Source organism: Myxine glutinosa, chromosome 6 (genome assembly GCF_964187855.1).
Source record: "Myxine glutinosa chromosome 6, kmMyxGlut1.1, whole genome shotgun sequence".
Taxonomy (NCBI): domain Eukaryota; kingdom Metazoa; phylum Chordata; class Myxini; order Myxiniformes; family Myxinidae; genus Myxine; species Myxine glutinosa.
The window spans coordinates 147900178-147925834 of NC_136266.1; the positions used below are offsets into that span (position 1 = coordinate 147900178).

General features: G+C 48.0%; 1 protein-coding gene across 3 annotated transcripts in view; it reads right to left on the reverse strand.

The window, feature by feature from the left end:
* LOC137416930 (uncharacterized) overlaps positions 1–23045 on the reverse strand; it is a 59556-nt gene extending 36511 nt beyond the window's left edge. For 2 of the 3 annotated variants that reach the window (XM_068102625.2, XM_068102624.2), the window contains exons 1-2: positions 22934–23045; positions 5580–6012 (exon numbers count right to left, since the gene is read on the reverse strand). In XM_068102625.2, coding sequence (XP_067958726.2) covers positions 5580–6012; positions 22934–23035 — 535 coding nt within the window. In that variant the 5' untranslated portion in view covers positions 23036–23045. Of the gene's footprint in view, positions 1–5579; positions 6013–22928 lie in introns of all 3 variants that reach the window. The other variant, XM_068102626.2, reaches the window with a different exon arrangement.
* Between the last annotated feature and the right edge of the window lie 2612 nt (positions 23046–25657).

A 25657-nucleotide genomic window follows, 5' to 3' on the forward strand; every position in this document is an offset into this window, starting at 1 on the left:
AGCACAATGAACCATGTCCTTCACTCCTCCGGAATTGACCCATCTCTCATACATACTGTAACGGTTTTGAGAAGTGTAACGAATTTGAGAAGTGTAACGGTTTTTGAGAAGTGTAACGAATTTGAGAAGTGTAACGGTTTTTAAGAAGTGTAACAATTTTGGAGGAAGTGTAACGAATGTGAAAAGTATGGTTTTGTTGTGTGTAACACCCTCGTAATGTAAATAATGGTCGCAGCCGTCCTCCTAGTTAATTCCATGAAACTTACACGCAGGCCACGATATATCTTTTTAAATAGTGTATTTCCTTATTCCATGTAGGCTAAATATGTGTTTCCCACTAGACTCTGCATTGTATCAAACAAAATAAGCGTAGGCCCTTTCAATTTCCCCAAACATCTCCGCTCTCCAAAGTTCCTTTCAAAAGGGGTGCGAGTGGTGTTCACTCCCGCAAGCCGCCATTGCCCATGTGCTAATCTCGGAGAAGAAAGGCGTGTCTCCACCTCGTCATAGAGGGGAGGAGTGAGCCAACCCCACTTGGCCAACCAGCACCGCGGTTAGCGACCCGGTAGGCGTGCCCTCGCAGCCGGCGGCTTGATTCCGCCCGGAGTAATAAAAGGGACTGGAAGGGACTGCTTCGGCAGATGAGACGGGAGATGAGCGAAGAGGTGACATACGAAAGGAGCGGTGAGATGCGAGACGCTCCAAGCCAAAGAGGAGAGGTACTCGGGGAGGAAACCAGCTTTGGAGAGACGCACTGAGAGGAGGGAGACGGCTCCACCAGAAGGAGAGGAGCAGGTGTGACCGAGCCAGCGCGTGACGTCTACAGCATCGGCAGCGGATACGCGACGGAGGGTTTTCCCGCCAAAAACGCGAGGAATTGAGAGCTGCTGCCTCCGACCCTGCCTCCCTCTCCAGCAATCCACCTCAAGCCTACCTGCCTGCAATATCCCCCGTGTAAGTGTGAACGTCGTCTGTCCTACTCATTGTCCTGGGGTTAAGTAAATTGAATAGGATAAGCTAACGATGCACTGTGTGACTGCTTCTTCCATCCATTGCTGTAAATAATTTTGGTCGCTCTTTCTTTTTGCTTGTGTGTGTATAATAAATCTGTTCTTCCTCCGTACTCTGTCTTCTTCTCTTTTCCTTCTCTTTCGGTCGCTTTAGAGGTTTCCCGATTGAATATCTGTGGGGCGATCTGGTCAACGTTTGGGTTCTAATCGGGGAGTAACTGTTCGGTCGCGGTTGGACCATCCGCTCGGCCCATCATAACATCTAAACCGCGATCAGTAACAATACATTCAACAACCTCTTTGTCCACCCGAATCCGACTTCTCCCACTGCAATTATAATTTGTGTAAATACCTCATCAATGCCGAGCGCCCTTTCCTTTTTCATCCTCTTCAATGCAGTCTGCACTTCCTCTTCCATGATCTCCACATAACTCTGCAGCTCCAACTCACTGTTGCTTCCTTCCTGTTCAACAGCACTTTGAAATATCCTTCACACACCCTCAATCGTGCACCCCTCTCTGTCAGGAGCCTTCCGCCACCATCCTTAATCACTGCCCCTCCCTTCATGTCTTCGCCATCCTCATTTCTGTCACAAGCCAATTTATGGACAAATAAATTCCTCTCTGCTGCTCCATACCACATCCCTCAGATTGGCAGTCTGCAGCCTCCTCACTCTCTGCAGACCTGGACAAAATCACAGACTGGTCAAACAAGTGGAACGTGTCTTTCAATCCTGACAAATCTCACACTCTTACGATGTCTCTCCGAAAAGACAGATTGGACAACCCTCCCATCTACTTTCTGAACAATCCTCTCCAAGAAGTTCTGCTACTCAAGCTTTTGGGTCTCACTATCTGCCAGGATCTTTCCTGGGAAAACGACATTTCCAAGCTGGCCTCCAAAGCCAGTCGCCGAATGGGCATTCTCCGTCATGCAAAGTCCTTCCTTGGCACACCTGAGCTCATTTCCACATACAAGGCTTTCGTCCGCAGCTCAATGGAAAACTGTTCTCCCCCTCTGGGCTGGTGCTCCTGCCTCAGACCTAGCTCGGCTTCAGGCTGTTGAAACAAAAGCTTTCAGAACCATTGGAATCTCCCGCGATAAAGCTAACTCTGAGGGCCTTTCACTCATTCACCGCAGGCAAGTTGATGGTCTTTCTGTCTTCTACCGACTCTTCTCTGGCCTAGACCCCCCCAGCCCTGTCTGTGCTCTGTCCCCCAAATATTCCTACAGGTCGCACAAGATCTGCCAGCAACCCTCTGATGGTTAAACTGCCGAAATCTCGGCTCTCTGCTCACCTTCACGCTTTCATTCCCCTTCTATCCCACCTCTGGAACAAACTCCCCCACTCCCTTCAATCCCACTCCTCCCTCCAGGTCTTTAAAACAGCTGTTCACCACCATCTCTTATCTTCCCCCATCCAAAATCTTGATCTTTTCTACCCCCGCTAATTCACCCTAGATCCACTTGTTTTGAAATTCCAACTTCTTTCCTGGAAGTCCTTGCAGTGTCCACAAGTTTTATACCTCTCCCACCTCCCCCCCCCCCCTTCCCATGTCTCCCCTCCAACCCCCAAAGCCCTCTCCCTCCCACAGATCTCTCGATGTCCCTGCTCTCAAATGTTGTGTTTGTGTCCTTCCCCCTCTCTCCCCATCTTGTATACCGCTCCCCTTATTACATGTTTTATGTGTCGGTTTGTCTTTGTGTGATTAATGTTAGCTCTTTCATGAGCCTCGATCTCGTATAAAAGAAAAAAAAAAAAAAAAAACGAAATCAGGGCCTGGCTGACAGGAGCAGGCACGGCGGCGTCAGATGACGTCAGAGCCTCGAGTACAAAGGAGTTGGAGGGTCGACATTTTCTCTCTCGGTTTCTGGATCTGGAAGTGAACGGGTGCCGATAAGCTCTTGTGTTGGGACACTCTTGCGGTGGGACAGTCTCACCGAACGGTCAAAGTTACAAGCTCTCCTTCCCTTTCTCAATCTCGCTTGGCTGTCGGGTTTGGTGGGGATGGCCGTGTTCCGACACACTCTCTTGGCTTCTGTATTGATAGCGTGCGGTCGTGCATCCTCATCTCTCTTGGAGACCAAGGGCAGTCGTAAAGAGCTGTTGAGGTGACTGGCTCTTGCACGAGGGGGATTCATTGACGAGCACGTGAACAGTTTGTAGCGCTCTTGCGCCAGGGACATTGGAGGTCTGGATAATCGTGAGGAGGGGATGAAGCGGCTCGTGAACTCGGGTGTGCTTGGGCCGTGGTTTTGTGACAGCTGGGGGCCGTGCTGAGTGAACTGGAGCGTTCCGGACCATGCCCACTTTCGAAAACTCTTCTTCTTCACGCAATAACAACGACATCAAAGACCGTACATCCAATCATCTTGGAATTTTGCACACTTGTTACACTTCATTACCTCCACTATAATATAAAGTTTCACGTCAATCAATGAAGCGGTTCAAGAGTTATAATTAAAAAAAATATTTCCGTTAAATTATTTATATCTGCCAAACCTCGTCACATATGGCAAATTCCAATAAGGTCATGAAAGTAGACTGATGCTGAACACATCTGTGAAGTTTCCCCTCAAGAGGATCAAAAATGAGGGAGGAGCTAGGTTTTAAAAGTTTATGCTTAAAAACGTCATAACTCCGAAAGCATGTGATGCATGACGTCATGTTTGACTTTTTTTGTTCGTCATAGGTATGCGATTCTGGCTGCAAAGTTTGGCCTGTTCAGTCATTTGAGAAAATTGGATTTTAGTGGTTTCTCAGGCTGTTCACTCAAAACAATATGGCGTCCGAACCACGTGACCTACGGCGTCATTATAATTTTATTTCTGCATCAATTTATGATGCTCAAGAAATTTCATCCTGATCGGCAAAGTTTTTTTTTTACTTGTCGAATGACATCATCATTCACAAATGTTATTCCGCATGGAGAGTTCTTTGCAATGAGACCTGTCTCAATTATGTCTGTGCAGCGGTTTTTGAGATATAGAGGTGCAATTTTTGGGGGGTTTTCCAAGATGGAGCCCATGCCACGTGACCTGTGACGTCATAATATTCACTAAAATATTCTACAGGAGTAGGCCCTCCTGTGGTGAAAATTTCATGTCAATCGGACCAACGGTTGCAGAGAAAATGAATCTTTAAAATGCAGACACGTAAAAATGCGGACCCGAATGCTTAACCCTGCCTTTCGCTTCGTGAGCGCAGGGTAATAAAGCCGGTATTTTTGAGCATTTTCAATCCGTGTCGGTTGAATTATTGCAGGTTCGAGGACGTCCGGTGGGACCCGGGAAGGTAAGGTCTTCCCTCTCCCCCACACGCGTATTTTCCGCGATATTTTCACTGAATGCCTCAGAGCGTAAAGCTCAATCGGCAATCCGTCCGAGACCGGTCTTTATCGGCGACGGCCACAACAGTTACATTAAAAAAAAATGTACAAAAATGTGCCTCTCATTCCATTTTTTGGTATTCTACCTGTTGGTATTCCATTTTTGGGAATGTACCCAGGGGGCAGGGTCAAAATTATTCTGCTCTTGCACCTTATTGCCATGTGGTGATCCTAACAACTAAGTTTGTGAATTTTTACACAACCGTTCAGGAGACAGCATGACAGACGGACGGAGCTGATAACAATGTGACTATGATGAAGTGTCTTCATATTTTTCAAAAAGTGTGGGATAACAAGGATAAGCCTTGAATGGATAAAGAGAGGTAACAAACTACTTCCTGCATGCAGATAACTTATATGCACCGGTAAACATGGAGCAGTTGAACGTGTTTCAGATAGGGGAGCAAACAACCATTTTAGGAGATCATAACTTTAATGAAATCCGCCCCCCCCTCTCCCCCCCCCCCCCCCCACCTCCCCTGCTGACCTCAATCTTTTTAATGCCGTGTGCAAACTTTGGTACATCATGGGTGATGAAGGCTGTGGTCAAGTGTCATCAAAATGGTGTTTGCAGTTCGACTTTGGGGGGTCGGGAGGGTGTGCAAACCTGGACGCAATTTCACCCCCCACCCCACCCCCCACCCCCTCCCCCCCTTTCCCCTGCTGACCTCAATCTTTTTAATGCCATGTACAAACTTTGGTACATCATGGGTGATGAAGGCTGTGGTCAAATGTCATCAAAATCGTGCATGCAGTTGTACTTTGGGGGGCCAGGAGGGTGTGCAAACCTGGACCCAATTTCAGTCCCCGGTGGACCCTCCCTCCCTCCCCCTCCGCCCCCCAAGATCTCGATTTTTTAAATGCCGTGAACAAACTTGAGTTCCAACACACAAAATATAAATTTAGCCAAGTTTGGTCACAATCCCACCAGCAGTTTCAGAGAAGAAGTTGCAAGTGTTTGAGGGCGGATTGATGACGCGCCATCCCATAAGCTCCCAGGAAATATGTTCCAGGTGAGCAAAAAATTGACCTTGTACCATACATCAAAATCCATTCATATTAGACAACACAAAACTGCATCAAAAGAGATGACACAAGTTATAAGAATATGAAAAAAAAACAATGGCAGAAGATCAAGATATTTGTTGACATGCAATGTTGTTTTTAAAAAGTCACCTACCAGACGTGGGTCTGAATCCATCATCCTGAGAGCGGAGGCTGCAGACGTCACTGAACTCGATACCAGAGAAAGCAGGAAGATTTTCCAGATGCACATTTTGGGATTCGAAAATCTTTTCACAGAAACTGGAAAGTTCCCGAATCACATTCTCCAAGTTGACGAAAATACTTCCCAAAAGAGAGGATCCCGCAATCTTGACATCTTGAGACTTCGAAAAAGAATTCATAAATTTCCAGAAGTCAGCATACATTGCAAACTGTAATTTATCTTTGGAGAGAGCGAGGAGCTCGTCCCGCAATGGATCCGACTCGGTACAAGCTCGAATAACCTTCTGATTATCAATTCCGAGCTCTTCGATCACTGCTTGGGCTGTTTCTGCTCTCAGGCCTTTTGATTGGAGCCATTCCAAGAAGCTCTCCATTTCACCGATGACCTGCCAGGGATACAATGCTTATGTTAATCACAGAAAAGTTACACATGTTATTTTCTTGACTCAGTTTGGAATGTGTTGTGAGTTATCATCTATCTATAATTCCAGCAATCTCTGTGTGTATGTTTGTATGTTTGTATGTTTGTATGTTTGTATGTTTGTATGTTTGTATGTATGTTTGTCTGTGACCGCTGTTTCTCGACAACTACCGGTCCGATATACTTGAAACTTGCCAGGTATATTGCTGGGGACCCGAGGATGTGCCTTTTCAAGGTTTTAAATTAATCGCAGAAGTAGTTACCGAGCTATGTCCAAAAAACGATTCAACCAATCAGAGAGCAGCGAGCTATCACGTGGGCCGAAAGTGGCGAACAGACTCTGCCTCGGATGGCACATTTGAGAGCGTATTCATTTATTTCCCGTCGGCAAACTATGTTGCCGTTAAACTATGTTTTAAAACTAATTAAAACTAATTTGCGATTCATCGTAACTGCGATTTGCGACCTTCCGGACAGTCAAATGAGGACGTCACTTCCGGACTTACGTAGCGGCTAGCGGGCGCCATTTGGAGGAGCTGGGAGGACTCAGTCGTGATAGAGTGAGCCTGAGTGAGTATATCAAGACAAGAACAAGATCTAGAAGGAGGTATGTACGGTGCGATTCATATAATATATTGTTTAGTTATCGTCGATGAGGAATTTGGGGCCCGATTAACTGCAGCGCCATCCGAGCTGCGGCGTCGGGACGATACATTCATTGTACGGTAACATCACGCACTTACGGGCACGTCCTATCTATCTATAATTCCATTAATCTCTGTGTGTATGTGTGTGTTTGTATGTGTGTATGTGTGTATGTGTGTATGTGTGTATGTGTGTATGTTTGTCTGTGACCGCTGTTTCTCGACAACTACCGGTCCGATATACTTGAAACTTGCCAGGTATATTGCTGGGGACCCGAGGATGTGCCTTTTCAAGGTTTGAAATTAATCGGACAAGTAGTTACCGAGCTATGGCGATTTAGCCGTTCGCCGTTCGCTTTGGCTTTGGCGTTGCGAATGGACCAAACCATTCATTTAAATAGAGGGGGGGGTTCTGTGGGTCGATGCGAATGGACCAAACCATTCATGTAATAGAGGGGGGGGGGGTTTCTGTGGTCGTTACTGCCACGTGGTTTAAAAGGTTTTTTTTGTTGTTGTTGTTTGCACGCATGTTTTTTTTGCACCCACGTACGGGCACGCCCTAGGATGTTTACACACACACACCCCTACACAAATTTTTTTTTTTTTTTTTTTTGGCAAGGACGGGCACCCACGTACGGGCACGTCCTAGCTTATATATAGTACGGGCATGCCCTAGTATATATAGTACGGGCATGCCCTAGTCTTATCCAATTGAGCACGTACATAGCGATACTGTAAACTTAACCAGCTTGATCACCACATTTAGACCGACAGTCTGTGCAAACAGACACAAACCGGCACGGCAGAGTCAGACACAGACGCAGACCGGCGCGGCAGAGACAGACACAGACGGCGAGGCAGAGACAGACACAGACCGGCGCGGCAGAGAGACACAGACCGGCGCGGCAGAGACAGACACAGACCGGCGCGGCAGAGACAGACACAGACCGGCGCGGCAGAGACAGACACATACCGGCGCTGCAGAGACAGACACAGACCGGCGCGGCAGAGACAGACACATACCGGCGCGGCAGAGACAGACACATACCGGCGCGGCAGAGACAGACACAGACACAAACCAACGTGGTAGAGACAGACACAGACACAGACACAGACCGGTGCGGCAGAGACAGACACAGATCCAGACCAGCGTCAGAGACAGAAACAAACCAGAGTGGCAGAGACAGAAACAAACCAGAGAGGCAGAGACAGAAACAAACCAGAGTGGCAGAGACAGAAACAAACCAGAGTGGCAGAGACAGAAACAAACCAGAGTGGCAGAGACAGAAACAAACCAGAGTGGCAGAGACAGACACAGACCGGCGCGGCAGAGACAGACACAGACCGGCGCGGCAGAGACAGACACAGAACGGCGCGGCAGAGACGACACAGACCGGCGCGGCAGAGACAGACACAGACCGGCGCGGCAGAGACAGACAAGGACCGGCGCGGCAGAGACAGACACAGACCGGCGCGGCAGAGACAGACACAGACACAGACCGGCGCGGCAGAGACAGAAACAGACACGCGCGGCAGAGACAGACACAGACCGGCGCGGCAGAGACAGACACAGACCGGCGCGGCAGAGACAGACACAGACCGGCGTGGCAGAGACAGACACAGACCGGCGCGGCAGAGACAGACCGGCACGGCAGAGACAGACCGGCACGGCAGAGACAGACACAGACCGGCGCGGCAGAGACAGACACAGACCGGCGCGGCAGAGACAGACCGGCACGGCAGAGACAGACCGGCACGGCAGAGACAGACACAGACCGGCGCGGCAGAGACAGACACAGACCGGCGCGGCAGAGACAGACACAGACCGGCGCGGCAGAGACAGACACAGACCGGCGCGGCAGAGACCAGACACAGACCGGCACGGCAGAGACAGACACAGACCGGCGCGACAGAGACAGACACAGACCTGGCGCGGCAGAGACAGACGCACGCAGAGACAGACCGGCACGGCAGAGACAGACGCACGGCAGAGACAGACACAGACCGGCGCGGCAGAGACAGACACAGACCGGCGTGGCAGAGACAGACACAGACCGAGCGCGGCAGAGACAGACCGCACGGCAGAGACAGACGCACGCAGAGACAGACACAGACCGGCGCGCAGAGACAGACACAGACCGGCGCGGCAGAGACAGACACAGACCGGCGCGCAGAGACAGACACAGACCGGCGCGGCAGAGACAGACACAGACGGCGCGACAGAGACAGACACAGACCGGCGCGGCAGAGACAGACACAGACCGGCGCGGCAGAGACAGACACAGACCGGCGCGACAGAGACAGACACAGACCGGCGCGGCAGAGACAGACACAGACGGCGCGGCAGAGACAGACACAAGACCGGCGCGCAGAGACAGACACAGACCGGCGCGGCAGAGACAGACACAGACCGGCGCGGCAGCGACAGACACAGACCGGCCGCGGCCAGAGACAGACACAGACCGGCGCCAGAGACAGACACAGACCGGCGCGGCAGAGACAGACACAGACCGCGCGGCAGAGACAGACACAGACCGGCGCGGCAGAGACAGACACAGACCGGCGCGGCAGAGACAGACCAGACCGGCGCGGCAGAGACAGACACAGACCGGCGCGCAGAGACAGACACAGACCGCGCGGCAGAGACAGACACAGACACAGACCGGCGCGGCAGAGACAGAAACAGACTCGCGCGGCAGAGACAGACACAGACCGGCGCGGCAGAGACAGACACAGACCCGGCGCGGCAGAGACAGACACAGACCGGCACGGCAGAGACAGACCGAGCTCGGCAGAGACAGACACAGACCGGCGCGGCAGAGACAGACAAAGACCGGCGCGGCAGAGACAGACACAGACCGGCGCTGGCAGAGACAGACACAGACCGGCGCGGCAGAGACAGACACAGACCGGCGCGGCAGAGACAGAACAGACACAGACCGGCGCGGCAGAGACAGACAGACCGGCGCTGCAGAGACAGACAGACCGGCGCGTCAGAGACAGACACAGACCGGCGCGGCAGAGACAGACACGACACAGACCGGCTACGGCAGAGACAGACACAGACTGGCGCGGCAGAGACAGACACAGACCGGCGCGGCAGAGACAGACACAGACCGGGACGGCAGAGACAGACACAGACCGGCGCGGCAGAGACAGACACAGACGGCGCGACAGAGACAGAACAGACCGGCGCGGCAGAGACAGACAGCAGACCGCGGGCTGGCAGAGACAGACACAGACCGGCGCGACAGGAGACAGCACAACCAGGCGCGGCAGAGACAGACACAGACCGGGCGCAGAGACAATCCAGACCGGCGCGGCAGAGAGCAGACTACCAGTCACAGACCCGGGCGCGACAGAGATCAGACACAGTCCGGCGCGGCAGAGACGACACAGACCGGCGCGGCAGAGACAGACGACAGACCGGCGCGGCAGAGACAGACACAGACCGGCGCGGCAGAGACAGACACAGACCGGCACGGCAGAGACCAGACCGGCGCGGCAGAGACAGACACAGACCCGGCGCGGCAGAGACAGACACAGACCGGCGCGGCAAGAGATAAACAGAAACTGGCGCTGCAGAGATAACAGCCTGGGTGGCAGATGGACATCGACTGGGCGGGAGAGACGAGTGTATATGTGTCGTATGTTTATGCATATGTATTTGCATGTGTATATTGTATGTGTTTAAATCTATCTATATAAAGCTAGTAAAGTATGTTTGTTTGTTTGTTTGTTTGTCCTCTTATAACTCGAGAACTACTCATCGCTCGAGAACTACTCATCGCAGAGCAAAACCAAAGGCATATTCGGAATAAGTACGTCTCAGAGCAACTACAGCACACCTTAAAATTAAAAAAACATCGCGTTTTAAAATTATGACGTCATCAGCGTATTTCGGAACGTTAATTTTTCAACTTCATATTCGGAATCAAGACGTCCCAGAGAAACTTCGTCACGTTAATTTTTCAACTTCATCTGATTGACATGGGACCAACGGTATGTGACAGAGAGTGAAACATTTATTTGACGACAATGACTTCCGACTTCCGGCGGGACCAATGCCATTTGACAGGGAATAAAAAATAAATGCGACATTCAATTGACGACAATGACTTCCGACTTGACTCCCCCCTCCCCCTCCCCCCTCCCCTTCTCCCCTCCCCATCCCCCCCTCTCCTCCCCCCCCCCCCTCTCTTCTCCCCTCCCTTCCCTCGCCCGGCAATGCCGGGTACTTCTGCCTCGTATATATATATATATTAATGTGTATATATATATATATATATTAATGTGTATATATATATCTATATTAATGTGTATCTATATATATATATATATTTATATTAATGTGTGTATATATATATATATATATATATATATATATATATATATATATATATATATATATATATATATACATATATTAATGTGTATGTATATATATATATATATATATATATATATATATATATATATATATATATATTATATATATATATATATATATAGTTGTGGAAATGAAGATTGTGTTTTTTGATTGTGTTGTATTGTATTGTAAATTGTTATGAATTATTGTTTAGTCTGAGCCCTCCTTGCTCCAGTGTGTATAAAGGTCAAAGGGCGTTCCGGTAGTAAATTCCATAAAGCATACATTGAAGGACACTATAATATCCTGTTCAGTAGTTTATTTCCTTATTCTGTGTATCAGGTTAAGGTGTTGTCTTCCATTAAAATGACACTCCATTGCACCAAGTGAAATAGATAGATTCCTTTCATTCCCCATTCCCACTCCCAAAACTTCCATTGCCAAGCCTAAATTTACAGCTACATCCCCTCCAAGTCTCCATTGCCAATTGCACTGGGCAGTTTGCCAGTTTGTTACAGCTGTGGGTTGTTTTCGCCCCAAAGCCACCATTGAACATGTGCTCGGTCGGGGAAGACGGGCGTGCCCGCCCGTCGTCATCAAGGGCGGAGCCAGAGGGTCGCGCGAACAACCAGGGCCGAGGTGAGCACACCGATGGGCGTGTCCTAAAAGCCGGCGGCTTAATCGCCGGAGGCGCTATAAAGGCGCGCGCGCAAGAAGTTGCGAAGGGCTGAGTTGTGTGGTTTTGGTCAGAGCTGGGTTGGTCGTCAGTGGTTGCGTTGTGGTGGTCACTGGTCAGTGGTTGCGTTGGGTTGGCGGTGGTGAGGAGTGATTGGACCAAGAGAGAGAAAGAGTGGTTGGACTAAGCAAGAGAGAAAGAGTCCTGGAGTTAGTGAGAGAGGGAGAGAGAACCCGTCACGCCAGACCCCCCACCCCCCACCAGCAGCGTTGGCTTGGCTCCACCAAGCAGCTCCGACCCGTGATCCCGCGCACACGACAGGATCGGTGGCATCAGCGGCCGTCGAGGTCCAGCCCGACGTCCCGTGCGGGATCAAGCCCCAGCCAGCTCCGGACCTTCCTCTCCCTCCAGCCATCCACCTCCCGCCAGTCCTGCCTTTCCATCCTTTTGGTGTACGTGAGTTTGTTCTGTTTGTTTTGTCCCTGGGAATAAATTAAGACTGCATAGGATAAGCTAGCGATTTTCACTGTGTCCTTCTGGTCCGTCCCTCTGTCTATTTTATTTTATTATCCTTCCTTCTCCTTGGTTATTTTGAGCCTGTAAATAGTAAATAAATTTAGTAGTATTTTCAACCTTTTTTTGTCTTCTTCTTCTCCTTTTCTTCACATCCGTCGTTTTAGTCTTTTCCATATTGAATAGCTGTGGCGCGATCCAGCCAACGTTCGGGAAGGGTTAATCAGGGTAACTGTTCGGACGCAGGGCTTCCGCTCGGCAAACATAACATCCTTAACAATATATATATATATATATATATATATATATATATATATATATATATATATATATATATATATATATATATATATATTGTTACAGACGCGGTTGTGGATGTTGGTTTACCGAGCGGTTTGGTATGACCGCGTCTGCACAGTTTACCCGATTATGCTCGAACGTTGGCCGAGTCGCGCTATGCTAAATCAATTACGGAAAGGACACAGCGGCTGGGTTAAAATGACACGACACCAGGGGTACAGTTCTGAAGACCTCCGGAGGAGGTTATAATATTGCGGAACGTTAGATTACAAGGACAAGAGAGACAGCATAGTAAGGTAGGCACTTAATCACGGTCTTATAGTAACCCCGACAGACGACAGATAAACGGGACAAGACTGACTCACACGGGATTGATGGCAAGGAAAGGCAGGTAGTCGAGGCTCAAGGTGCACTCTTAGCTCAGGGACAGGATCCACACGGTCCGAAAGATGCAGGGAGGTCTCTCAGCGCTCGGAGGTGGCGACTGGTTCTTCTTCAAGCTCGGGGCGCATCTCCGTCACGTCCGGTAAGTGGCTGCGTATATCCGGCGGGGAGTGACACGCCCTCGGCTCGTTAGCTCCGCCCCAGATGGAATCGGCCCGTTGCTTCTTATTGGGTGCGGGGGTTACCGGGCTCCGCCCTTGACGAGGAGCTGACAGCCAGCCCCTTCGTGGTAACCCCATGGGCACACATGGCAATGGCGGCTAACCAAGCCGGTGTGAGGACGCACACTCCCCCGCACCGCGGCCGCGCCGCCCCCGCTGTGGTTGTAGTTGTTGTTGTTGTTATTGTTTCATGAGGAAGATGGGAGGAGGTATGGGGAGGTCCTAAACTCACTACTGGTGCCATACAATCACATTCTGGTGCAACGAAGAGTCAGAATTAATGGAAACGAGTCCTTAACTGACATAGACTAAGAATAACTAGCAAGAGGTCCGAAAGTTGTCTACGTGAGATGCGGTGGACCTGGGCATGACATTTAATGGGGGAAGAAGGGGAAGGTCGGTTCTTACAGAGTGTTGTTTACAGGCAATGGGACTAGGGAATGGGGGATTGGGGATAGTTGGGGGGTATTGGGGAAATAGGGGAATATTTACAAGCGGATATGGATAGAGGCCAAATCCCATATCCGCAACATTGCACCCTTCTCTACCCTCGGGGCGTCCCGACCCGATAAATTTTTACCTACTTTAGTGTGGCACTCAGATGTAGTTCCCTCTACTATTAACTCTACCCTGAGTGCGACAGTTTTACAGATGTTCACAAATGAGTAAATATGTCCCCCTGCGACGTTGCACCCTTCTCCTCACAGAAACACACCCACAGGATAACCGAATCGCGGAAAGAATTCGCAAACTAAACATACAGCCGGTAGGGAGCATTATTTACACAAGACTACGCTGATATTTACACTACGATCCAGGACCTGTTTTTGAGGAACACATGCAGATGTTATGCATAGAGAGAGCACGCATGCCAGCATCGATACACCAACCCACGAGTGCTCTGTGGCCTTACGGCCTTTAATAATGTGCAGAGCACCCCTTCCAAGCACCAAAAGCACCACCCCATCACACAGTCAGCACCATCCGGTGCACCAATAAAATGTTTATTAATCATGGTGTGGTGTCGCAGCCGGCGATGGTCTGCCGCTGGTCTTGCCTTCGTGTGGTGCACTTGGTGTTCTGGCTTCCTTAGAAAATAAAGAAAGGCGCCAACCGCGTCCATTTCCTTATTGTGGCCGTCAGGGGGCCAACTATTAGTGGTTCACCTGTATGGCATAGGTGCCACGTTGACCCAGAGGTCCATCCATGGGTGGTGCTTGGCCGCAAAAGAACTGCGGTCCATGGTGGGCGGCCACAAACATTGCGGTCCATATGGTGTTTTCGATCCCGGCAGCAAGCAGCGAAAGTGCAGGCCCACAACTGCGGAGCCAGCACCTCTCTCTCCTCTCTCTCTGCCCCAAAGCCAGATCCTCGGAGGTGGGAGACAAAAGAAGCAGACAAGTGAGTAAGGTGGTAAGGGCGCAAAAGTGCACGCAATGTAAGGTAATGCACACTGGGGGCACATGGGAACCAGGTGAGACAGGTACGTTCCTACCGTACGCCCCCCCCCCCACCAGGTAACCTACATGGCCCCTCCCTTACCCCTTACTGTATCCACAAAACACAACACTACCCATAAACATCTACTTTACAAATCAACAAACGTCCCTACTGTCTTCCCCGTTCCTCCCATAAACCAAATTCGTCTTCTCTCCCTCCTAACCAATCAAATTTGCCATTTTCAACTTTCATCAAAATTTGCCATCTCCAACTCAACATCAAATTTGCCATTACCAATTCATCATCAGTCCCTCCTAAGGAGGGAGAGATGGAATCACCCCAATGTCTCATCCACGTCGTGATGCGTCTCACAAATCCACACAGCAATTCTCATTTCCTGCAACACAAAACAAAGAAAACACAGGTGTGGAGTCATCATCATCACCACAGGTAAGTGGCTGCGTATGGTGCGACAGGTTCATCAATCCTAACTATTTCCTAAATGACTTTAACAACTTTACATTACCCGGGGTCTTTCCCCTGCCAAACCATTGGCCCTCTTACACTATGGGTTCTAAAAACCAATTCCATTGCCCAAACTGTGGTGCTTTTCAATTTGGGGTCTCACTCCCCCGATTCATCTCCCGGTGCCCTCGCACAATTTCTGGGCTGTGGCGTGTACCTCTCCCAGCGGGTCTACCCACCTGCACACCTCCACCACTGCAGTTGCCTCCGAGCTTACCTGCTCCTTACCCTAACCTAACTACCTGGGGAAGGTCCTCTGGCGCTCTCCCCACTCGGTGCCCTCTCTGGCACTGGGCTACCCGGGTCCGTCCTCCGGATCCTCGGGCCCCATCCACAACTACCGGCTCCCAGAGCCCACCTGCGGCCTCACCTGGCCGACATCCTCACAGTGGTGGAGTGCCCAACCAACTACACACACTAACAGGCTACACGCCCAGCCATTTCCACAACACTAATGCACCCATCCACAATACCATTCTGCAACCGCACCACAAATGCCAATATCCAACCACAATTTACCTATACCCTCGACCTAACACTTACACTACCCGCCCCGGGTACTCGTGAAAGGGGTCCACTCTTCCCCCATCCACACCTTCGCACCATGCACACCACTCCGTACCACTTACTCCAACTCTCTCCACACCACTCATTCCAATACTCCATGTATTCCACACACCTGTACTTGCACACCTGTGCTCTCACACCTGGTGCCACCTGCACCCTTCTCTCCCCAAGCGCCTTTGCGCTGATCCACCACACTCACTACTCATCCATTGCTCCACACACCTGTCCAGTTGCACACCTGTGCAATCACACCTGTTCGATCACACCTGTTCAATCCTCACCTGTTCAATCCTCACACACACGGCATCATCTCAGCTAACTACTCCCCTCTGAAACTTGCGCTTCCCAGTCGTCCCTTTAAACTATTGCGCTCCCACGTCATTATAATCCACACTAATCTACCTGCGTCCCCACTACAGGTATCAGTCACTAACTAACCTTAACGTTACCTAATGTCATCTTCTAGGGCCCTATCAATATCCTAACCCACCCGGGCTAGTTTCCACTGCCATACACCCCATAATCTATTGCGCATTTGCCCCCACCTGGGAAGGGTGGCAGGGATGCCACCCTTACCCACCGGGCCCATCGCTCACTACCAATTTTGCACATCAAATTTCAACAAATCAAAAATTTGCCAATCAATATCCATCATCTGCCAATCATTACTGCCAATCCCTTGCCAATCATCAAATTTTGTTTTTCTCTAATTTTGGGTCCAAAACACTAACCTCATCACCCAGTCTACTCACTAATGCCTCTCGGTGCGCCAATTCCTGTCCAAAGCCCGGCTTCGTAAAGCCAAGCCATGAATGCGGGTTGTTCTGTGCCAGCGGCTGGATGCGTCCGGCACTCGGTGCAGGGACGGGGGCTTACCCGGGCCGAGATCCCACGCACCATCTCGGCGTGGAGCCATCCAATGTCCCGATCTCGACCTGCCGGACTGCCTCAACAAAAAGTGGTCGCCATGACGACCCTTTCTATCGGGCTGCCCGCTCCGCCTAGTGGAGCACGGACGCGGCCGTTCAAAGCGAGGCCCAGCACGCACCGAGGGCCTGATTCGGCTAAAAGTCGCTCTAACCTCTAACCCGGTTACCTTCGATGCCTCACCTGCATGCTTACACCCCGCAGCCCGTTCCTTGCTCACACATCCAGCCGTTTCCATGCTCCTCGTACCTTTCCTTACACACCTCGGTACACTCATTCCACTCCCAGCCTTGGTCACACACCTGACCACCGAACACTTTGGCACACATTCGTTGGTCGCACACCTCACCAACACACCTCTTCGCGCCCCCTCCTCGGTCACCTCCTCTGTGACAATCACAGGTGTGCTCTCATTCGCACACCCAACCACGTGCCTCACTACCAATTCCAGCGTGCATTCCCACTCACGCTCTACCATTCCAGGTGTGTATCCTTTCTCACCTGTCACATCCAACTCATGCTCCTTGTCACTCTCACTACTCTCACCTCCATTCTTGACAACGCACTCACCCTTACTCCCGACAGCGCACTCTTTCCCCATGCACCTGTCCGTCACACACCTTTCTTGCGCACACTTGCGCACACTCTCCCGTCGTCACACCCTCTGTAACACTTACCACACCGCGCTTCCATGTGCTCCCTCGCACACGCGCTACGACCGACTCACTCTCGCCAGCACCCTCACTCCTTGGCACGCACTTTTTCCTCACACACCCCAGAGTCGGACTTTCTCACACACCTCCTTTTTCGCACACCAGACCTGTCACACACTTCACCAACGGCCTCTCACGAACACCCGGGTCCATCTCGACCCCCAAGCTTCTTAAATCCCCTGGCGCATCATACGCACGACCATATTGGTCACCACTTACACCGGGTCCTCTTCCTCTTCGCTTCTCCTCCATCACCTGCGAATCCCTCATCCGGTTAATGAGCACATCATCACGATCCAAACACAGACTTTGGACCAATTCTTTTATCTCCTCTTTTATCTCTTTCTTATCCCCTCTCCGTCGCTTCTTAATTTCGCTCACCCCTTCTTCCACTTCTTCTAATTTCTGCTTCACCTCTTTTATTCCCCGGTACGTCTCCTCAAGCTCGTCCTCTAAGGCTACCTTGACCGTTTCCATGTGCGTCCTCATCTGCCGGTCCTTCGTCTCCATTACCTCTATCACCTCGTCCAACCTCGTTGTCAGTCCCTCACGTACCATCTGACATTCCCTCTTCGTCGCTACCAAGTCATTTTTTAGGTCATTTTGTGTCGCTTTTAACCCTCCTATTACCGCAGTGTTCCTTTGTACCTGCTCCACTAACTCCGTCTGTCCCACCGTCAGCTGCTCCACCTCCTGCGTCAGGTCCTCTATGCCCCCTTGCAATTTTACAGTCCCCTTTCTCACCTCCTTCTCCATGCGCTCCTTACAGTGCCTCACCTCCTCGCGCACTCCTCCGACCTCCTCACTCACACCTCTTCTGATCTCCTCTCCCATCACTTGCATCTCCTGCCCAGATGCCACCCTCATCTGCTCCATTTCCTCCCTGTGAGCATCCAGTTTGGTTTCTACCCCCATTCTGACCCCCTCTATCTGCTGCCCCATTTGTTTAACTTCCCTTTCCGCTTGGTCCCTCATGTCCCTCAATTTGCCTTCCATCCTGTTTTCTAACCCCTCTAACCCCTTTTGCATCCCTTCCATTTGATTCTCTTGAGCGGCCATTCTGTTTTCTACCCCCATTAACCCATTTTTCACCTCTTTTATCCCGTTGTCTAACCCCTCAAATTTGTCGTCTAACTTCCCAAATTTCTTGTCTAATCCCTTAAAATTATTGTCTAACCCCTCACCGGTACCCCTCGCTTCGTCCCTCATTACCCCCAATTGCTCACTCTGAGCCCTCAATCCCACAATTTGGTTTCCCAATTGCTGACTATTAGCCTCTATACTGTTTTTCAAACCTCCAATTTGGTCTATAAGGGCCCTCATTTGCAGGAGGAAAAGGTTCGGATCCACCAGCGGCGCTACCACGGTCGCGGGCGTGGTCGCCGTGGCCATGTGCGAGGCGCCATTTCGTGCGTCTGCTACCCTCACTGCTTCGCTCTCCTCATGTCCCTCATTTTGGTCCTGGATCGACCCTGCCTCACTCCCTACTACCGGAACCCAGCCGTCTTGGTCTGCCATAGCGCGACTTTCAAAATTCGGGTTTTTATTTTTTTTGTAAAACACAATTAAATTTTGCCATTATAATTTCGAGCGTGTGAAACGCGCTCCGGATCGAATTCCACTTCCCGACACCAAAATGTTACCCTAATGGTACAATTGGTGTTCCAAAATTTGGGCCTAACTGAATTTAGTCCCAGGTCCGAATCCAACTCCTCGACACCAAATGTTACAGACGCGGTTGTGGATGTTGGTTTACCGAGCGGTTTGGTATGACCGCGTCTGCACAGTTTACCCGATTATGCTCGAACGTTGGCCGAGTCGCGCTATGCTAAATCAATTACGGAAAGGACACAGCGGCTGGGTTAAAATGACACGACACCAGGGGTACAGTTCTCAAGCCCTCCGGAGGAGGTTATAATATTGCGGAACGTTAGATTGCAAGGACAAGAGAGACAGCATAGTAAGGTAGGCACTTAATCACGGTCTTATAGTAACCCCGACAGACGACAGATAAACGGGACAAGACTGACTCACACGGGGATTGATGGCAAGGAAAGGCAGGTAGTCGAGGCTCAAGGTGCACTTTTGGCTCAGGGACAGGATCCACACGGTCCGAAAGATGCAGGGAGGTCTCTCAGCGCTCGGAGGTGGCGACTGGTTCTTCTTCAAGCTCGGGGCGCATCTCACGTCACGTCCGGTAAGTGGCTGCGTATATCCGGCGGGGAGTGACACGCCCTCGGCTCGTTAGCTCCGCCCCAGATGGAATCGGCCCGTTGCTTCTTATTGGGTGCGGGGGTTACCGGGCTCCGCCCTTGACGAGGAGCTGACAGCCAGCCCCTTCGTGGTAACCCCGTGGGCGCACATGGCAATGGCGGCTAACCAAGCCGGTGTGAGGACGCACACTCCCCGCACCGCGGCCGCGCCGCCCCCGCTGTGGTTGTAGTTGTTGTTGTTGTTATTGTTTCATGAGGAAGATGGGAGGAGGTATGGGGAGGTCCTAAACTCACTACTGGTGCCATACAATCACATTCTGGTGCAACGAAGAGTCAGAATTAATGGAAACGAGTCCTTAACTGACATAGACTAAGAATAACTAGCAAGAGGTCCGAAAGTTGTCTACGTGAGATGCGGTGGACCTGGGCACGACATTTAATGGGGGAAGAAGGGGAAGGTCGGTTCTACAGAGTGTTGTTTACAGGCAATGGGACTAGGGAATGGGGGATTGGGGATAGTTGGGGGGTATTGGGGAAATAGGGGAATATTTACAAGCGGATATGGATAGAGGCCAAATCCCATATCCGCAACAATATATATATATATATATATATATATATATATATATATATATATATATTAATGTGTATATATATATATATTAATGTGTATATATATATATATTAATGTGTATATATATATATTAATGTGTATATATATATATATTAATGTGTATATATATATATTAATGTGTATATATATATATATTAATGTGTATATATATATATATATATATATATATATATATTAATGTGTATATATATATATATATATATATATATTAATGTATATATATATATATATATATATATATATTAATGTGTATATATATATATATATATATATATATATATATTAATGTGTATATATATATATATATATATATATATATATATATATATATATATTAATGTGTATATATATATATATATATATATATATATATATATATATATATATATAATGTGTATATATATATATATATATATATATATATATATATATTAATGTGTATATATATATATATATATATATATATATATATATATATATATTAATGTGTATATATATATATATATATATATATATATATTAATGTGTATATATATATATATATATATATATATATATATTAATGTGTATATATATATATATATATATATATATATATATATTAATGTGTATATATATATATATATTAATGTGTATATATATATATATATATATATTAATGTGTATATATATATATATATAAATGTGTGTATATATACGTGATATATATATATACTAGCTTGGCGACCCGTCTATACTGAGGAACGGCTTATTTTAGCTGAGGCTAATGACTGTACCTGAGTTGCTGTGTTGTCATGATTTACACCAATCATAATACAAACAATTACTTTGCACAAATGTATTTGTTGTGTTTGTGATATTACATTTTTATAGGCAATTTAGGTTGAATGGTTTTTTTTCAAGAAAGAACCCCACAGCACACACATCGGGGAGGGGTAGGTGCAGACTGGAAGTTTGGGATGATTACACCTCACCACCAAGTAATTCAAAACACCTCACCACCAAGTAATTCAAAACACCTCACAGCCATAAAACACGAAATAAAAACACCTCACAGCCATAAAACAAGTAATAAAAACACCTCACAGCCATAAAACAAGTAATAAAAACACCTCACAGCCATAAAACACGAAATAAAAACACCTCACAGCCATAAAACACGAAATAAAAACACCTCACAGCCATAAAACACGTAATAAAAACACCTCACAGCCATAAAACACGAAATAAAAACACCTCACCATTTCGAAATTAAAAACACCTCACAGCCATAAAACACGAAATAAAAACACCTTACAGCCATAAAACACGTAATAAAAACACCTCACAGCCATAAAACACGAAATAAAAACACCTCACCATTACGAAATTAAAAACACCTCACAGCCATAAAACACGCAATATAAACACCTCACAGCCATAACACACGAAATAAAAACACCTCACAGCCATAAAACACGAAATAAAAACACCTCACAGCCATAAAACACGAAATAAAAACACTTCACAGCCATAAAACACGAAATAAAAACACCTCACAGCCATAAAACACGAAATAAAAACACCTCACAGCCATAAAACACGTAATAAAAACACCTCACAGCCATGAAACACGTAATAAAAACACCTCACAGCCATAAAACACGTAATAAAAACACCTCACAGCCATGAAACACGAAATAAAAACACCTCACAGCCATCAAACACGTAATAAAAACACCTCACCACGACGAAATTAAAAACACCTAAACAAATTAAATTAACATTTTAAAAAACGTAAAACAAATAAAAAACACCGAAATAAAAAAAATTCGAATCTCCGAACAAACCTCCTCACCTCAGACCCGACCCCACTCACATGAACCTTCGCCAGTTGCAGTCCGAGGTTTTCAAAGATCCCCCAGAAGTTCTTCTTCGTTATTGATTACTTCCTGTTTCCGTGCATAGTTTTTCTTCCCCTTTGTAGGATGATTGTTATTCACATTAGCAATTTGTGTGCCGTCGCCGCATTACAGTTTGAAAATAAAAGAGACGATAAAGGAGAAGTAGCAGAGACAGCTTCCGGGTGAGGGGTGAAACCACGTGCGCTGCTTTGTCTGCAATGGTGGATTAACGAAAGTGCATATGGACACGTGCCCAGGGCCCCCCAAATTCAATGACGTCATGCAATCAACACAACCCGAGATCATGAGATATGAGAGACAACGCGAGACCGATCATGGTCCATCATGTTTCGAGATGAGACCGAGGGAGGGTCTCACTTTGCGGACAAAACACATCACCTTGTGAGTGGTGATGGACACAGCGAAAAGAGAAATGCTCCATCTCGAGGAGCGAAAGCATTGTCACGTGATTACTCAATTTTAAAAAACGTTTTTCCTGATATTTAACGACACGGGACTTTTGTAAAATTAAGGAGTGAAGTTGATATTAGTAAAATGTATAATGTTTACAAATACAACAATAATCACATTAAAATTGTGCAATGGCGAATGTTAATACATACTTATCGATATTGTTTCGCAAATGCACATGATAATTAATATATTGTGCAATGAATGACAAAAGAAAGTTCATCAGTTGATGAAATAACCCGTGAGTTCGGCGGACGATGCGGGTTTTTAAATCAGAACTTCTGCGCCGCGGATGATGATTCAACCAAACTGTCGGTGATGAAAAGCGAAACACAGCTCAACTTGAGCAGGGAGTGGGAGGAGGAACGTTGGCATCTGTACCTGTATGATCGGACACTCACCTCACCAGGCACTCACGGACCCATAAGCATATCTCCGACACCGTCAAGATGGCGTCCCTCTCATCTCTCCCACAATCCCCTTCCGTGAGTTCCGTCTCCATCATCATCCCTTCCCAGCAATCCCTAAACATCCGGCAAATCACCAACAACAACCACAAACTCGGAAATTATCAAGCACGGAAAAATGAACACAACATTTTCTCCCCTCTCCCACCAAGTTCAGGTGTGGAATGACGTCACAAAATCTTGAAAATGGCTGGGGGGTTCTTTGAGGCCGCTGCAGTGCCCCCACAGGTTCAAGCCCTTCTTCTATATCAGCCGTATCACCTGTATTGGTGGGGCACGTACCAACTCCCAGCTGGCTCGGTGTCATCAAAGGCTGGGTCACAGGGGCCGCCACTTTCCGTGTGCGTGTTTCCATCTTTCATTTCATTTTGATAATTTAATTTTGCGGATACGTTTCATTCCATTGACGCAAAGATACGTGGTAAACTCAGCTGAAACTTGAACAGTACTCAGTGGCGAGCATACCTCCGCCAGGTGAACAGTTTACCTTTTGTATCCTCGAGTCGACCAGACAAATCACAATACGGTTCAGAATCATATTTAATTAAAATCATCCGTCCACAACTTTGAGATGTCCTACTTTGTATCGTTTTGGCCCCATCTCCCAATGGTGAAGAATCATTTTAAAAATTCTACCAGCTTGATCCGGAGCCGGATCTTCACCAAAATTGAATCAATTATTCCTTGTCACACACCCAACCTCTCAACCAAGTTTCGACCAAATCTGTCCACAACTTTTTCAGATAACCTGACATGTATCGTTTTGGCCCTATATCTTCCAATGGTGAGGAATCACTTAAAATTTCTAGTAGCCGGATCCGAATGCGGATCTTCACCAAAATCTAATCATTTCGTCCGTGTCACATACGCGACATCTCTGCCAAATTTCGTCCAAATCCGTCGACAACTTTTTGAGATATATCTTGTTCACAAACAAACGGACAAATAGACAGACAGACAGTGGTGAAAACATAACCGCCATCCACCTTTGGTGGTGGAGGTAATGAACTGTGTGCCATTATCCGTGGTAATGACTTGTGGCACCCCCCAATGAGTTATCAGTGTGTCCAGGATGTGGATAATGTTCTGGGAGGCAACTGATCCCACGGGAACAACCTCAAGCCACTTGGAATGTAAATGGTATGCGACCACCAGATAGCGTTGATGGTGAGGGACAACCCAAATTTCTCCACAAATGTCTAGTTGTCGGTGTTCCCAGGGAGGAGACGGCCAGGGAACTGGCTGCAATGGAGGCGATACGGGCTGTCCAGCTCGTCCACTGATCAAACAAGCCGTACAATCCTTTGCCAAAGTCTCAATGACATGGTCAATGCCGGGCCACCACACCAGGTCACGGCAACGTTGCTTGACCTTGTGTTACATGCTCCTCCCCAAACCCCGGTCACGGTGTACCTCCGAGCCCCGAGGGGAGTCACGGCAGAAAGATGTGTTATTCTGTATGTCACCGATCAATGGTGAAACCACACCAATTGTTACCAACAAACAAGTATTGTATTAAGATCACACAAGAATAACAGTACAACAACAATAGTAATCAATATTGTACAACCAATATATATTCCCTCTGATGGTACCATCAGGTTCGTACAATATAACTCACTGTGCTCAAAGTGAGCGAAAAGAAGAACATTCCCAATGTCTCTATTCTGGCATCAAGCCAAAGTCGATCCGCTCCAGTGATCGTCAGAACGATGTCCAATCGAGACCAGAATCCCCTTCGGATGACAGTCACAGTCACGCTGCTAAAGCTGCGCAAAGGTGCCCTCAAGGCGACTGGGAAATCACACCCTCGGGTATGGACGTTCCACAGCTCCCACTTGGCGAACCGCAGATTTCCCACTCAAAAGCCACTTTACACACAGACACACCAGATTAACGTCTGAATGCGGTGAAAATGGTTGAAGCGAGGTGAAGAACCTTGAGCGAAGCGCAAATCCTGCGCGAGGTAAAAATGGCCGACGGCCAGTTCTCGTGGCGTAATGGCACTCCGATGATTCTCTCCGGAATCAACCACAAAACCTGTCATGCAGGTATATCTGTCATAGCGATAACAACTCTGTCGCAGGAATCCCTTTCCCAGGAAACCCAAAATTCACACGTGACCCTCGTTCGCCCAGGACCTTGAAGCAACTCGGCTTCGTGTCCGACTCACTTGCGCCGCCTTCTCTTCCTCCTCTTCCTCTTCGTCGTCGTCCGGTTCCGGTTTCATTTAAAACATTAACTTTTTTACCTTTTGAAAATAGTAATCTCTTTCCCTTAAACGACAACAATAATAGTACATGGAATCAAAAATGTTTACAGTGGATGAAAACCACAACAACGGAAGTGACGAATCCGTAACACTTCCCCCCCCTCAAGAAAGAAAGTTTGAACATCGTGAAAACTTTCTTTGCAGGCAAAAACTCTTTTAACAAACAAGGGTAAAACTCACACCAAAATGATCAATTCACGTGAGCCACAATAATTAATATTCCCCAAAATAAAGCAACAAAACTTCCAAACAACCTACAGGAATTTCGAAAGTTAGTTAACTCTGGAGAAAGCATGAGCAACGCCATTGTCCCTGCCCTTTTCCTGCTCAATTTCCAAGTTGAACTGCAAAGCCAAACTCCATCTCATTAACCTTTGGGTTTTATTTTTCA